Source organism: Tenrec ecaudatus, chromosome X, assembly GCF_050624435.1.
Source record: "Tenrec ecaudatus isolate mTenEca1 chromosome X, mTenEca1.hap1, whole genome shotgun sequence".
NCBI classification, from domain to species: domain Eukaryota; kingdom Metazoa; phylum Chordata; class Mammalia; order Afrosoricida; family Tenrecidae; genus Tenrec; species Tenrec ecaudatus.
The window spans coordinates 73180326-73198023 of record NC_134548.1 but is presented as its reverse complement, the minus strand read 5'-3'; the positions used below and the strand labels follow the sequence as shown (position 1 = coordinate 73198023).

Here is a 17698-nt window from a genome sequence, read left to right as displayed (position 1 = left end):
AATATATATCAGAAACCCAAAGGGGCAGGGTCCCTATGAATTAGAATCAACTTAATGGCCTTTAATTTAATTTTTTTGTGTGATAACTGTACATATAACAGAAAGTTTGACATTTCAGCCATTTTAAGTATACAATTTTGTGACATTATCATGTTGTATTTATCATGTTGTATTACATTTATCATGTTGTATTACCATCATCATGATCCATTTCCAAAAGTTTTATATCACACCAAACAGAAACTCAGTTTCCTTTCAGCAATAATTCTTGTTCCCTCCTTCCCTCTGTCTCAGGTAATGGCTAATACAGTTTTGTATCTATGCATTTGCCTAGTACAGATATTTCATAAGAGTAAAGTATGACTTATTTTACTCTCAGCAAAATCTTTTTAGAGTTCATCCATGTTGCAACATGAATCAGAATTTTTCTTTATGACCAAATAATATTTCAGTGTGTGGATTTATCAGTTTATCTATTGATAGATACTTAAGTTATTTCCACTGTTTGGTATCTGTTTGAGTCTCGGTTTTCATGTCTTTTGGCTGTTTATGTACCCAGAAGTGGAATTGCTGGGTCATGTGATGTTTCTGTGTAGGTTTTTCATGAACCTCCAAAGCAGTGGCACCATTTTGCATTCCACCAGCAGTGTCTAAAGGTTCCAAATTCTCCACATCTTTGCTAACACTTATTCTATTGTTTTTTTCTGATAATGGCCATATTATTGGATATGAAGGGAAATGGTATCTCCTTGTGATGTGGATTTCCATTTCCCTAATGACTAATGTGCTTTTTTTGCCATTTGTATACCTTCTTTAGAAAATCATTTACTCATATATTTTATCTTTTTTATTTTACTCATTTAAAAAAAATTTTATTGTCGAGTTGAGGAACTTTTTTACACTCACACTTTCAAGATATTAAACTCTTCCCAGATATATGGTAACCAAATGCTTTCCCCCATGCTGTATGTTTTCTTCACTTTCTTCATAAAATCTTTTGATGCGCAAACCGCTCTTCATTTTGACAAAGTCCAGTTTCTCCTTCACCCCCCACCCCCATGATTCGGTGTCATGAGAATCCATTACCAAAAGAGGTCTTATCACTCATATTTTGCACCAGGATTTTCTTTCAAGTATTTTATGGTTTGAATTCTTAGTTACCATTGTATGACTATTATTTAGTGCCATAATAGCACAGTGGGTTAAATGTTGGGATGCTATCCACAGAGTCAGCAGTTCAAACCCACCAGCTGCTCTACAGGAGAAAGATGAGGCCACCTTGTCCTGAAGAGATATATAGTCTCAAAAACCATAAGCAATAGTTTTACTCTGTTCTGTAGGGTCACTGTGGGTCAGAATTTACTCCCTGGCAGTATGTTTTATTTAGGTCATTTATCTTCTAAGTCAATTTTCACATATGGTATATGATATCAGTACAAGTTCATTAGTACAACTTCAAAACGGATTGTCTTAATCATTTATTTAAAAACCCGTTTTCCAAATTCAAAAGGATAAAGTATGGAAAATCAGTCAGTCCTCTATATATGGCTTATTTTCTGAACACTCCATTCTATTCTAACCATGTGCCCGTCAATTTGTTGCATTGTGGTAATTTGCGTGTTGCTATAATACTGGAAGCTATGTTTCAAACACCCACAGGGTTGACCAATGTGAAAAATTTCAGCAGACCTTCCAGACTTAGAACAGACTAAAGAGAAGGAATAGACTGTCTAATACTAAGGAATTAGCCTTTGAAAACTGTGAGACAGTGTCAGACACAGAAAACCCCATGAATAGCAGAACATTGTCATATTTAATGTTATAAGATGAGCCACCCCATGTTGGAAGGCACTCAAAATATAACTGAGGAAGAGCTATCTTCTTAAAGTAAAGTCAACCATAATGACTTACATGGAGTAAAGCTTTCAGGACCATCATTTACTCGTGCGACATGACTCAAAAGAGAAGAAAAAGCGGTAAGCATCTATTAATAATCAGAATTTAAAATGTACAAAGTATGAATCTAGGAAAACTGGGATTCATGAAAAATGAAATTGAGCACATAAAGATCCATATCCTAGGCATTAATGAATTAATCATATGTTTTCTATGCTGGGAATGACAAATTCAAACAGAATGGTGTTGCATTCATCATCAAAAATTTTATTTCAAGATCTATCTTGAAATACAATGCTGTCTGTGATAGGATTATATCTATCACAATCAAGGGAATCCAGTCAATACAATCAATATTAAAATTTATGATCCAGGCACTAAAGATAGTGATGAAGAAAATGAAAATTTTCACCAAAGTCTTCAGTCTAAAATTGATAAAACATTCAATCAAGGTACAAAGAAAATTATTTTATTGGAATGCAAAAGTTAGAAACAATGAAGAAGAAACGATAGTTGGAAAATACAGGCTTGGTGATAGAAATGAAGTTGGAGATCAAGTGATAGAATTTTGCAAGATCAATGACTTTTAAATCACCAATATCTTTTAATAAAAATATAAATGATAATTATACATAATTATACACAGAAGCAAATTGACAACATCTGTAGAGAGAAATGGTGAAGTAGCTTATTACCAGTAGTTAAATGAGGCTAGGGTCAGACTGTGGAACAGACAATTTTGCTCAAATGTAAGTTCAGGTTGAAGTTGAAGAAAATTAAAACATGTCCACAAGAGCCAAAATATGATCTTACCCGCCTGAATTTCGAGAACACCTCAAGAATAGATTTGACTCGTTGAACTTTTAATACAGAAGACCTGATGAGTTGTGGGATGGCATTAAAAATATCATACGCGGAGAACACAAAAAGTCATTAAAAGACAGGAAAGAAAGAAAAGATCAAAGTGGATGTTACAAGAAACACTGAAACTTGCTCTTGATCATAGAAATGATCAAAAATGGAAGAAATGATGAGTCATAGTTTTCAACAAAAACTTCAAAGGTCAGCTCAAGAAGACAAATTATTATAATGAAATGTGCAGACACCTAAAGTTAGGAGAGAGAAAAAAGACCACCATCATCACATCTCAAGCTGAAAAATTAAAGAAAGAAAAAAAGGCAAGTCTTGAGATACTATATTAAAAGATTCATTGGACAAAATATTGAATGATATAGAAAGCATGAGATGATTATCGAAAGAATACACAAAGTCACTGTACCCAAAATAACTAGTTGACATATCACCATTTCAGGAGGTAGTATATGAACAAGAACCAATGTTATTGAAGGAAGAAGTTCAAGCTGCGCTGAAAGCATTAGCCAAAAACAAGTCTCCAGGAATTTATAGGATGCCAATTGAATGTTTCAACAAGATGATAAAGCACCAGCAGCACTAACTTGTCTATGCCAAGAAAATTAGAAGACAGCTTCTTGGACAACTGAGTGGAAGAGATTTATAATTATATTTTTGCCAGAAAAGGTGACCCAACAGAATGCTCAAATTATAGAACAGTATTATTGATATCACATGAAAGTAAAAAGTTGCTGAAAATCATCCAACAACAGTTGCAGTAGGACATTAATAGGCAGCTTCCAGAAACTCAGTCCACATTCATAAGAGGATGTGAAACAAGGGAGATCATTGCTGACTGCAGATAGATCTTGGCTCAAAACCGGGAATGCTAGAAAAAATGTTTACTCTGTTTTATTGATTAGCAAAATTATTCAACTGTGTATATCATAACCAACTATGGACAGCATTGAGAAAAATGAGAACTCTAGAACACTTCATTGTGCACATGTAGAACGTAGTTGTGTGAAAGAAAAAGGCGGCGCTGTGTGGTTTGAAATTTTAAAAGGTGTGTATCAAGGCTATATTCTTTCACCATAATTTTCCAGTCTGTGTGCTGGGAAAATAACCCAAGAAGCTGTACTATATGAAGAAAAATGAAGTATCAGTGTTGGAAGAATGCTTGTTAACAATCTCCAAAATACAGATGATACCTTGATTGCAAAAAGTGAGAAGGAAGTGAAACACTTGATGAAGATGAAGGATTGCAGTCTTAATAATGGCGTTGGAGATAAATGTAATGGAAATGAAAATCCTCACAACTGGACCAATAGGTAACATCTGATAAACGGAGGAAAGATTGAAATTGTCAAGGATTTTATCTTGCTTGCCTCCAGAATCAATCAATAGAAGCAGCAGACAACAAGTCAAGGGACACATTACACTGGGTAAATCTGCTGTACACAGTCTCGTTAAAGTGTTGATAAAGGATGTCACATTAGAGACTAAGGTCGGCCTGACCCAAGATATAGAATTTTCCTTTTTTTAAAAAATAAATCATTTATTAGGGGCTTTTACATCTCTTATAAAAATCCATACATCAATTGTATCAAACACATTTGTACATCGTTTTCAAAATATTTTCTTTCTATTTGAGCCCTTGGTATCAGCACCTCTTTTTTCCCTCCCCCAGTGAATGGTTGATAAATTATAAATTATTTTTTTATATCTTACACCTTCCAATGTCTCTATTCCCCCATGTATCTGTTGTTCATCCACCTGGGAGAGGGGATTTATACACCAATCCTTGTGATCCAACCCCCCTTTGTCCCCCTTCTCTCCCATCTTCCCCCTACCCTCATGCACTACTCCCATTATGGGTCCAGGGCAGGGCGGGGGAGGTATTTGTCCTGCATTCCTTGTGTCCAGAGCTCTTATCTGTACCAGTGTAAATTCTCTGGTCTAGCTGGGTTTGTAAGGCAGAACTGGGATCATGATATTTGGTGGGGGGAGCATTAAAGAACTAGAGGAATGCTGTGTGTTTCATCAGTGCTATACTTCACCCAAAATTCACCCTGCCTTACTCATCCCTTCCTTGTGACCTCTCTGTGAGGAATGTCAAGTGCCTCCTATAAAACTTTAAAGTTGGATATTAACTAAGGAAGATGTAATAAAAATGTATGTGTTTGAATTGTTTTGGCAAAGAATATTGAAAGTACCATATAACTATCAGGAAAACAAACGAAACTGTCTTGGAAGAAGTACATCCAGAATTCTCCATAGACTTGAGGATGATGATACTTCGTTTCATGTACTTTAGACATATTATCAGAAGAATCATTCCCTGGAAAAGGTTACCATGCTTGATGAGATAGACAGGTAGTGATAAGAGGAAGACCATTGATGAGAAGGATTGGCACAGTAGCTGCAGCAATGGATTCAAGCACAGGACTGGGTGGTATTTTGTTTCTTGTACAAAGGGTTACTGTCAGTTGGAACTGCCTCAATGGCACCTAACAATAACCATTCTATTCCATCGATCTACATGTCTGTCCTTATACCAGTAACACATTGTTTTAATTACTGTGGCTTTCTAGTAGGATTTAAAAATAAGAAAATATGAATTTGTTACTCTTTTTAAATCATGTTTTGCCTACTTTGGAAGTCTTGAAATTCCATGTGAATTTGAGGATTGGCTTTTCCATTTCTGCCAAATGACTGCTGGAATTTTTATAGGAGTGATTTTCAATCTGTACATTGCTTTGGGTAGTACTGGGAAGTTAACAAGGACTTTCAAGCCATAAATACAAAGTGCCTTTCCATTTATTTGGGTTTTAAATTTCTTTCAGAATCATCTTAATGTTCAATGTAAAAATCTTTCACATATATGTTTAAATTCATTCCTAGGTGTTTTATTTTTTCAGATGTTACTGTAAATATGGTTGTTTTCCTAAGTTTTGTTGCCAGATTGTTCATGGCTGTTGTAAAAATACAACTTTCAAAATATGAGTTAGTTTTATATCCTGCCTGGAGCCTTTGTGGTGTAGTAGTTAAGTATTGGACTGTGATCCCAAGGTCAGCAGTTCGAAACCACCAGATGTTCCTCAGTAGAACGACATGTCTTTGTAATCCCATAAAAAGTTACAGTCTTAAAAGATCACAGGGGCAGTTCTACTCTGTCCTATTAGTTGGTATTGACTGGATAGAAGTAATTTTGGTTTGAGATTTTTTTTGTACTTTGCTGATTTAGTTTTGCAACCTTAACTTTTTGGTGGGTCCTTTGGGGTTTTCCACATATAAGATCATTTGAAAATATAATTTTACAGGGAGAGAACATGATGTTGAACCCAAAAGATTAGGCAGGTGGTGAGATTAAGACAGTGGATCTAATAGAAGAAAGTGAGCTCTCATGATTCACAGTTAAAAGATAAAAGCTTAAGTCTGCACAATTGCATTGACTAGTTGTATGATGTTGGACAAGTTATTTAACTGCTCTGGTCTTTAGTTTTGTTTTTCCGTCTTAAAAAAAAAGAACTTTGAAAGCTTGTTTCATAGAGTGGTTAAAGAAAAGCACCTGATACAGGTTGACAAGGATTCCATACTCAACAAAAAGTTAATATCCTTTTCTCATTTTTTTTCATAGTTCAGATTTCTAATTTCCAATGTATTGGCATTCCATTATTTTTGGAGCTTCTTTAACAGAGGACTTACAGATCTTTTTAGATTCATGATTCCTACTAACTTTAATAAGTGGATGTTTCAGTTCAGGTAGGCTAAAGAAACAAATCCAGAGAGACTCACATATGTATAAGAAAGAGCTTTATATAAAAGAGCAATTGTATGATAAGAAAATATCTAAGCCCAGTCCAGATCAAGTCCATAAGTCTGATATTGGCCCATATATCCAAGACTAGTCCATAAATTCCTCTTTAGACACACACAGTATATGCAATGATGCTGAATGTAGGAAGATCACAGGCCAGTGGGTCTTACAGATCCATCCAGTGGAAATGGAACCATCTTGATGCTGGCATGGGTCTCCATGGGTCTCCTCCAGCTCTCTGAATGTCTCAACAGCAGAAAGGGAAGGTCGAGAGACTGGATCTGACCTCCAGTTAGCTATTTATCTCCTATCAAGCCTCCAAATGAGGTCATCAAGCTGCGACCTGATTGACAGACTAGACTCCACCTCTTTGCTAAATTTGACAAGAGATTATGTAATTGCCACCGTGGATTTCAATCGTCTACCCAGTTACAAAAGAAGAATTTAGCTCAGATTTAGTAAGTGATTTGTTGCAGTCTTACACATAATCGTAAAATGTGGTCTTGGATGAAGGCCTAACTTCAAGACGTGATGGTGCTACAAAGATAACCTGTTGCAGAGACAGGAAGAAAGATCTAATAAATGAGTCATTGGTGGTTTCAAAAAAAACAGAGCTTAGACTCCCTCTAACCTATACAGGCTCTTGAGAAAAAAGAGAATGTGGCCCATGTTTAGGCAGGGAAAAGCGTCTAGAATAGGGCAAGAGGTAGAAAAATTCAAAGGGAGAAGGTGAGTACAAATACTGTACGTTGGAATAAAGACACCATACTGGTTTTTTTCCCTCCTCTAGATGGCATGCAGGCACTCTACAAGGTCAAGTCTTGCTCTGAGGCCCCTCCCGTGTACCAGCTCACAGGAAAAGTCCGACAGTACTTCATTGAGGCCCATGAAATCCAATGGGACTATGGCCCAATGGGGTATGATGGGAGTACTGGAAAGAGTTTAAGGGAGCCAGGCAGGTAAGAGGCAGTGGTCTTCCCTCCCTTTTCCTGGGTATAGTACCCCATGTCTGCTCTCTCCCTCTCAGAAATTATACTTCTACTTAGGAGTTATAAATAACAATCTACTAGGATTATATTGTAGAAGCCTTGGTAGCATAGTGGTTATGCATTGGGCTGTGATTCACCTGCTCGGCTATTTGAAACTACCAGTAGCCCTGTGGGAGAAAGACTGGGTTTTTGTGTTAGTCCAGCTTAACAAGAGAAACAAATCCAGTGATACTCATGTGTGTGTAAGACAGAACTTTATATCAAAGAGTAATTGTATATTAAGAGAATATCCCAACCCAGTCCAGATCAAGTCCATAAGTCCGATATTACCCTGTATGGTGGTACTAATCCATAAGCTCCTCTATAGTTTCACATAGCCATGCAAAGATGCTGGATGCAGGAAGATCACAGGACAGTGTGTGGAAAGTCTTGTGAATCCAGTGGCAGTGGACGCATCTCAGCACTGGTTTGGGTCTCCACGTGGCTCCTCCATCTCCAGGGTTCTAGCCCCATGTGTCTCATCAGCAGGAAAATAAAGCAGAGAGTGCATGTGGGTCTGGCTTCCAGTGAGCTATTTCTCTCCATAGAGTCTCCAAATGAGATCATCAAGCTATGATCTGATTTACAGGCTCAACTCCACCCCTTCACTCTTAATATTCTCAAGATGACACCAGATTATGTAACTATCACCGTTTTCTACTCCCATAAAAAAGTGAAACCCACAGCAGGTTGTTATGAATCCGCATTGATTCAATGGCCATTAGGATTACATGACAGTTCTTAGCCAACTCATTATAGGATCTTGGAGGGCTTATTCTTGGTTGGTAGCAAAGATTTTGTAGGCATTACCATATCTCCAGAAAAGAATTCTAGCAGAATTTTGAGTTGGTGCTGCTAGACTTTCAGGACAGGTTCAGAAAAGAAGGCCCAAGTGGGACCAGATCCTACATCAGTTTTTTTCTTAAACTCTGAACTGTCCTATTGTTATTACTATCTTTATTCTTTCCTTCCTTATTCATAGTCTATAGTGTGCATATGAAACATATAGAACATTCAGAGAAATGTGGGGAAAGGAAAAACAACCTAATTTGTGGCCACTCATTTACACTTTTTGGAGCAGGAAGATTTTCTCCATGTTATATCATTTCATTCATGATTCAGATGTGTGCAAGGTGGAGCAGGAGGTTAATGCTCTGTTTAGTTGAAAGTTCACAGGAAATCATTGATAAAGAAGTATTTCCTAAAAGAGAGAGTATATGACTTGGAAAGGGCATGGGAAAGATTCTAGGGCACTCATACTTATTCCTCCAATTTGAAACAAAAGAGTGAGTCTACAGTAACTTAGAGAAGTATGGGCCTGGACCTCAGTATGGTTTCTAGAATCTCCTACAGAGTTTACCAACTTAGTGGGCTTTCAATTTTGAGTAAATATTATTCTTGATTACGAGGAGTCAGAATATAGTTGACTAAGGACACATCTCTGGTATGTAACTCTACAGGACATAATTAATTCCAGTGAATGGAACTTAGATGCAAATAGATTTCAACCTATTATAAAGAAAATTGCCAATAATAAAAACTACTCAACTGTAGAAGACATACCCTCTTCTAAGAATGAGTTCACTGACCTTGAAAGGGCTCAAGTAGAAGCAGCATGCCATTGTGTATCCAAAGGAAATTTCTTAACCGAGTATGAATTAATCTGGGTGATCTTTGAGATTCTTCATAATTATGAAGACCTTGATGGAACCAAAAGTGACATGGAAATAGTTTTGAAACCCAATGAAATCATGTGATGTTTGTCTCTTTGTATGCCAGTGTGTCAGATAAGTTCTTCCAGAAGAGTTCCAGTCGAATTGGGGGCACTTATTGGAAAGTGCGTTATGAAGCCTTCCAAGATGAGACATTCCAGGAGAAGGTGAAGCTGGAGGAAGAAAGGCACCTGGGAATCTTGGGTAAAGAGTTTCTAACTTATGAAATTCATAGACTGGAAACAAAGAAGGCAGAATAGGTTACATTTGGGCTGTCTACAGCAAGGGCAGCAGTTTAAAGCCAATAGCTGCTCCACAGGAAAAAGATGAGGTTTTTTATTCCAGTAAAGATTTATAACCTCAGAAACCCACAAGGGAAGTTCTACCCTGTCCTCCTATAGGATCACTATAAGTCAGAATAAAATTGATGGAAGTGTGAATGAGAACCAAAGAAGTGGGGGAAACCTGGAGACAGGCTAAGACACACTGCCTCATCCTGTACCATCTTCACATTCCTTCCTCTATTTGAATCCATTGTAGCAGCCAATGTACCAACCCGCATAAGTAAGCTTACTCATTTTTGCTGACCCCCTACTGTACCAAGCACAGTGTGCTTCTCCAGGGATTAGTCCCTCCTGATAGCATGTCCAAAATATGGGAGACAAAGCCTCACCATCCTTTCTTCTAAACTTCTAAAGAGAATTCTGACTGTACTTTTTCCAGGATAGGCATTAAAATTACACTCAAGAAAATCCATTAAGACCGTTCTCCACTGTCATCTAGGGTTGCTATAAGTAATAATTGACTTGATGACATATAATTAACTTGATGACAATAACCATATCAGGAAACCCAGATGTAAGAACTATTATAATAAAATTTAGACAGTGAGGTATGGGAAATCCTTTTCTTTAAATGCTGGTTCTGCTACTAATCAGCCTTGTAAATTTGGGCAGGTCATTTCAATCTCTCTGATCTACAATTTCCTCATCTTGAGATAAATAAATAACTTGCAACCTGCATACCTTAGAGCTATGTTCAATTATTTAAAAATATAATGAATCTAAAATGCTTTTATAGCAAGTAAGTAGAATTTTTCATACTGCAGCTAGCAATATCATTGGAAGACATTGTTTTCATTGTTGGAAAGACATGAACTCTCTATGTTTCACCTTTAGTTCCTCTTTGTTTCCCCTTATTATTATTCTGTTTTCTGTTCTTTTCATCACTATTCTTATTCTCATTGCCTCTCCTTCTCATTTTTCAGGGCCAGTAATCCGGGCTGAGGTGGGTGACATCATCGAGGTAGTCTTCTACAATCGTGCATCTCAACCATTCAGCATTCAACCCCATGGGGTTTTTTATGAGAAAGACTACGAGGGCACTGTATACAATGATGGTGAGCAAGCAGTTTTCAACAAATGTGGACTGCAGGTCATAGCAGCTAGCTCTAGAAAGCAAATAAATGAGGAAGGAGGAAGTTAGATGGAGACAAAATTCATTATAATTGGTGGACCTTGTTGAATGAATGAATGGTAATATAACAAAGCAGAAGGATAAATTTTTTAATTTAAATATATTTTAATTTAAAATGCATATTATGAAAGTTTTGACAACAAAATTACAAAATAAATAAATAATCATTGATAACTATCCATGTACACTTTGAAATAACTTTTTTCTGTACAGAGAAAATGCATATATTTATAGATTTTAGATCATAATGGTTTATGCAAATTTATATACTGCTATTTTGAATAATGATTTATGCAAATTTTGTCCTGGGGAAGAAGTGGTGGTTCAGTGATAAAATTCTCACCTTCCACCCAGGTGACCCAGGTTCAATTCCTGACCAATGCATCTCATGTGCAGCAACTGATCATCTATCAATGGAGAATTTCATGTTGCTATCATTCTGAGGAGGATTCAGCAGATCTTTTAGATTAAAGCAGATTAGGAAGGAATACCTAGTGACTCACATCAGAAAATCAACCAATAAAAACCCTATAAATCATAATGGATTAATCTTAATATGCATGAGGTCACCATTGGTTGAGATCTGACTTGAGTTCATCATTATATTGTGACTATTTCCTACATCATTATGGATTTGCCATAATTTATTTACCCTATCCTCTAATGTTTGGTCATATAGGGTTGTTTCAATATTTTCTTCTATTCTACTTTTATTTTAAATTTTTAATTGACGCATAACTCACATATAATTCAATAGATTAATATATTAAATTTAATTGTGCAATCACCACCACACTTAATTTTAGTATATTTTCTTCTTTCTTACTCATTATTATTAGCTCCCCATTTCTCTTCAACCTCCCTTACCATGGCCTAAAGAAATTATTAATCCAGTTATTATCTCTCTAGTTTTATCTATCTAGGAGTTCATATAAAGAAAAAATACATACAAAAAGGCAAATAAAACAAAACACAAAAATCCAATTGAAGAGAAAGCAGAAAATGATAAAACTGTAACAAATTTTAAATTAATTAAAAGGAGAACAAATGATAAAATGCTAAATTTCAACCTAACTACATCTCATTAGTCCACTTCTCAATGCACTCTGTCTTACAGCAAAGCTATTGACAGACTTGGTCAATGGTCAGAGGGGATTCACTGGAGGTTTAATCCATGTGGAAAGCCTACAAGTTGATTTGGGGATTTCACTGTAACCCATAGCCTTATGAAAATGGGGTGTGACTGATCGTGGAGGAGGGCCAGCGCTGTCACCGCTTCCCCTGCAACACCTGTCCCTAGGTGCACAACATCACCCAAAAGGTGGGGCGCGCTGTCAGTCATAGCATACCCATGGCCGCGCTGCCTCTGCCTCTTGCCTCTCCCGCGTCCCGGTAGCCCCGCGCCAGGTCAGGTGCCAGGAGTCTGGACCCTTCGGTGGTCTGGGCCACCTCGGAGTCAAAGATAAACTCCGCCCGCTCCTCGGAGTTTGCTTCCCAAAGCCCTTGTTGCCCTATGGTTATTGGTCTCCAGCAGCGCCAGCCCTGAGCTGCTTCTGCACTTGGAGCTGCAGCCGCAGTGCGTTAGCTGGGGTTGGTCTCCCTCGGGGAGATTGGGCCAGGCGATTTTGGTAGTCCGGCTGGACCAAACCGTTCTAAGATTGCTGCCCTCTTTCCAGTTTGCCCTAGGTTTTATGTTTTCCGTGTGACTAATGACCGTACATGCTGAGCAATCGTGATCACGTGCTCTGATGGGTAATTCGATAACTTCAGCTGCGGGTGGATGGAGGGTTTTCTCTGTCTCCCATGTTAGAACACCCGAATGACCTTTGAAGTAGAATAGGCATTTGGTAAAAGAAGCCCGCGTACCTGTCATTCCCAGTTGCTAACCAGAAGGTCTTGGAATGCGCTGTATTATAAGTGGTCAATATTTTAGTGTTCCCATGGTAAAACATTTTGAACACTGCTTTTCAAAAGTTGAGTGCCTTGGCACTCCCTTATTCCTGGTGTTTGCACAGTACTCCACGATTTGAGGAGCTTAACGTGAAAAAAAGAAGAAGAAGAAAATGGGGTGCTCAGAATTTAAGCTCTAATAACATTCCCACGACTATTGGATTTTATGATTTGCAATTCTTGGACCACATATGCCAATGTGTTTCTTCCATGTGGACTTAGTTGACGTCTCACTTAGATTGCTGTGAGTTTTAAGATGAGCCTTTAAGACTTTTTTGATAGCCTAGCACCACCCGATATATTAACCACACTTTTCTTCAGCACCCATGTTTTCAGTGATCATGAGGGCAAGTAACAAGTAGGGTCATATCATAAGATATAATTGTTCTTAGATTAAGGCTACTATTAAGTGCTACCTCAAAATCCATTCATATATTTATATATATTATATAAATTATGTGATATTTATATATCTCCATGGTCTACTTTAGAAATAACATTGTCATTTTGTTGGGGAACATTACAAACCATCCCCAGTGTGGCATGTGGTAATTCTATTGATAGCATCATTAATTTAGTCAATGATAAAGAATTTTATGTTTTTAAAATTTTTCTTGGTTTTTTAAAAAAAGTTTTTATCGTGATTTATGGGGGGTTACATTTCAAATAATCAACTTTGTATTCATTAAATTAAACTGCTTATTAATTTCTCAATAGCTTGTTGTACCCCCACTTGGATTTCTCTTCTCCCTCTTGTGAAATACTATCTTCGCCCTCTCCAAAGTTAACACTGTGTACTTTTCAGACTATTGTTTCATCTCCTCTCCTTTGCTCTCCCCCCCAAAGCCATTAATATCAAAGTCTATTTCTGTTAGTATGAAAATCTTTTATTTGATTTTTCCTTTCTAACAGTGGTCTCATACAATATTTATTCTTTTGTGATTGAAAGTTTTCACTCAACATAATATTCTCCAGGTCTATCTGTAGTTTTATATGCTGTTCCAGTCTTGTTGAATATTATCTGCCTTGTTACAATGTCTGGCTGCTTATATAAATTTTGGTTTGCAATTTGGATGATTATTTTGGGAGATAAATCTATAAGTGGAATGATTAATTCCTGGGTGTTTTTGTGGGTAGTATTGATACAAACTAGGTAAAAATACTAAAGAATACTAAATAATGAAGATATAAAGGATAAATTTATAGACAAATTTGGAATAAAAGTACATTCTACAAGGGCTCTCACCTGCCCTCTTCAAAAATTTATGTTATGTGAAAAAATAAACTAAAGAAATGTATCAACTCAATGCAAAATAATTCTTGGTTCTTCTAGCAGTCTACAGCACATTTCATATTCTTTGCCAACACCATGATTCAAGTTTGTACTTCTTTATTTATTCTTCAGCTTCTGCACGCATATGTGGTGAATGAAAATAGCTTTGGTCAGATGCACGTTAGTCCTCAATGTGACATCATTGTTCTTCAACATTATAAAAAGTCTTTGCAGTAGATTTGTCCAAATGAAATACATGTTTGAATTCCTTGACTGCTGATTGTAGATCCAAGTAAAATAAAATTGTTAACAACTCCAATCTGTCTCCATTTATCATGATATTGCTTATTGATCCAGATGTGAGAAATTTGTTTTCTTTATGTTAAAGTGCTATCCATACTGAAGGCTCAAGTTTGTTATCTTTGATCTTCCCCAGTAAGTGCTTCTACTCTTCTTCACTTTCAGCATGCAAGCTCTTGTCGCTCTTTATTGTAGTTTGATAATAAGTCAGTTGACTACATCTGTGAAAAGAAATTGAGAATTTCAAAATCGTCATTCAATGCACCAGGAGCTTACTGTGAATCAGAGATTAACTTTCTCATGTACAGGTTCAAGTTGAAGCTGAATAAAATTAAAACAAATCTATGAAGAGTGACGTAGAAGAACTGAATAGAAAATGCCAACGGGTGGATTGAGATAACAAAAAACTATAATTAAATGTGTAAAGACCTCAAGTTAATATAAGGGAAGAACATGTTCAGCATTTCTCAAGCTGAAATAGTGGAAGAAAAAAATTCAAGCATGTATTGCAATATTGAAGGATTCTCTGAGTAAAATATTGAACAGTGCAGGAAACATCCAAAGAAGATAGAAGGGAATACAGGGGATCACTATGCCCCAGATAATCAGTTGGCATTCAAACATTTCAGGAAGGACAGCAAGTGGAATAATGGACTTTTTGGTGGGGTTTTTTTTTTTGGGGGGTACAGCATTGGTGGGGGTGGGGGGAGTGGTAAAAGGGAGACTATGACAAGGAGACCAGGAAGCAAAAAGATGTTTAGAAACTGTGCTAGCAATTGTACAACACTGCTTGATGTGATTGAACTACGGAATAATATGCTATATGTATTAACTCACAATTATTAATATATTGAATTGAATATAAAAGTAAAAACATAGCATATATAGTTGCACAGCTCATTTCATCAAACCGTGACAGTATCCTAGTAAATATTTTGTGAATGTGGTTTCTTCTTCTCTTTCTCCTTATCATTCTTTCTCCTTCTTTTTTTTTGTTTGCAACCTACTTCCCCTCCTTTATTTCCTGTCCCTTTCATCTCCATCCCCCACCCCCTCCAGCTCTAGCCTCACTATAGCCTTCAAAGGCTTTTCCTTTGGTGTGAAAACCATTTCTTTTTTCTTTGTAATAATGGTGGCATGAAATATTTTTATTTATGTGATTGACTAACTTGGCTGAGCATAATGTCCTCCAACTTTGTTAATATCATGAAGTATTTGACGGACTCCTTAATTTTTTGTATGTGTCAGAGTTAACTTTATTCTAAAAGCAAAGGGAACTCCATTCAAGTTTTTAAAATCACTTTTTTTTCTTTTCAAGACTTTTTGTGCATTATATAAAACTGAAAATCAAAGAGCAAAAAGCAAAGAACACAAAAGACATCCAGAATCATTTTGATGATTTGATACAGTTTGACCTGTCTTTTAACATGGATTTCAACAAGTGAACATACAATTTTAGATGGTTGAGGGCACACAGTATGGATCTGTGCATCCCCCCCACACACACACACATCATGTATATTTATCAATTTAAAGTCCCAAAGCCATGAGTATTTTATTAAGCAAGAATATAATATGCTGACTCGATCAGCTCGATCAGGGGGAAAAAAGCAAAAAATTTCCTGGGGAGGAATAAAATAATTCCTAAAAAGCAAAAAAGGGTTAACAGGTCTCCAGATAAGGACATAGACAGAGTTAAAATTAAAATATTCCTTTTAGAGTACATACTATAATTTATTTATCCATTCCTCCACAGACTGGATATTTGATTGTTTCCATCTTTTTGCTATTATAGAAATTCCTACAATAGAGATGACTGTGCATAAAAAATTATTTTAATGAGGAAGAAATCCAAGCTACTCTAAAGTCACTAGTTTAAAGAAGTCTCCAGGAATTGACAGTATACCAATTGTTCTGTTTAAACAAACATGTACTTGGAAATTCTCACTTGTCTATGCTAAAAATATGTGGAAGGCAGCTACCTGGCCAACCAATTGGAAGAAATCCTTATTTGTACCCATTCCAAAGAAAGGTGACCCAACAAAATGAAGTTATTAAATAACATCATTTTTCTACAATGCATGGTAAATTTTGCTGAAGATAATCCCATTATGGTTGCAGCATGGTTGCAGCAGTTCCTAAATGCTTCCTCCCCCCTCCCCCCCAACTATCATGTTCTACCTGGCAAGTCTGGATAGAACAGAGGTTGTACACTGGTGCAGATAGGAGCTGGAGGCACAGGGAATCCAGAGCGGATGATACCTTCAGAACCAGGGGCGTGAGTGGCAATACTGGGAGGGGAGAGAGAGTGGGTTGGAAAGAGGGAACAAGGATCTACATGGGACCTCCTCCCTGGGGGACGCACAACAGAAAATGGAGTGAAGAGAGACATCGGACAGGGGGAGCAGGGAGCGGGGAGCGGGGAGGGAGCGGGACAAAAGAGGACCTGATGCAAAGGGCTTAAGTGGAGAGCAAATGCTTTGAAAATGATGAGGGCAATGAATGTATAGATGTGCGTTACACAATTTATGTATGGTTGGATTGTGATAAGAGTTGTACGAGCCCCTAATAAAACGTTTAAAAAAACTGTACATCTGAACTAAAAAAAAGGGGGGAAAGACTTGACATGATAGAGTGGCAATGGGCTCAAAGATAACAACAATGATGAGGATGGTGTTGTACGTTGGGTCTCTATGAGGCCGAATTGACTTAAAGTCAACTAACAACATACATTATCTCTAATTTGACTATGTCCTATACCCATTTAAAAAATTACACCTCCAATGTTTTCTTTTGTTCTTCATATACATACACAAAGGAAACACTGATCAACCATCAAAGTTACTCAAACATACTATGAGGACAGGTAGTATCTCTAAACACTACAGATTTTTAAACAACTTAGAATGTGAAGGTAATCACATGAGTGAAGGGGAAAGCAATATGCAATAGGAGGGAGGTCACCAAAATAATGAGATTGCCAGGGAAAGACACTGGGAGGAATTTAAGAGTTAAAGTCCACAGGGGTAAATTGTATTTTCTACAGAATCCTGTATTAAAATACTCACTGGTAGATACATGGATAAACACACAGGCTGGAAGGGTACGAGAGAAGAGTGGGACTATACTCATATAGGTTCAACAGAAGTAACGTGTACATATAACTTTGCTGTAAATATATCCATGAATGTGGTGAAGGTTAAAATAATAAAAGAATAGATATATGTTTTCAAATGATAGCCCAAATACATTTTGAAGTCCCTTTTATACCTTAGGTCCTATGATTATGAGAAACAAAAATATTGTAAAGTTTAAGTTGTCCTATTTCATGTAGCAAATAGTGGCAGAATTGAAAACCAAACTCTGTATGGTCTCTTTACTTCTATCCCAG

The 17698-nt window shown here is 36.8% G+C and overlaps 1 protein-coding gene across 1 annotated transcript in view; it reads left to right on the top strand.

The window, feature by feature from the left end:
* HEPH (hephaestin) overlaps positions 1–17698 on the top strand; it is a 192176-nt gene that overhangs the window by 32599 nt on the left and 141879 nt on the right. Inside the window, exons 7-9 of the mRNA XM_075538245.1 lie at positions 7359–7527; positions 9376–9512; positions 10576–10707. Of these exons, the coding sequence (XP_075394360.1) occupies positions 7359–7527; positions 9376–9512; positions 10576–10707 (438 nt within the window). The remainder of the gene's footprint in view (positions 1–7358; positions 7528–9375; positions 9513–10575; positions 10708–17698) is intronic.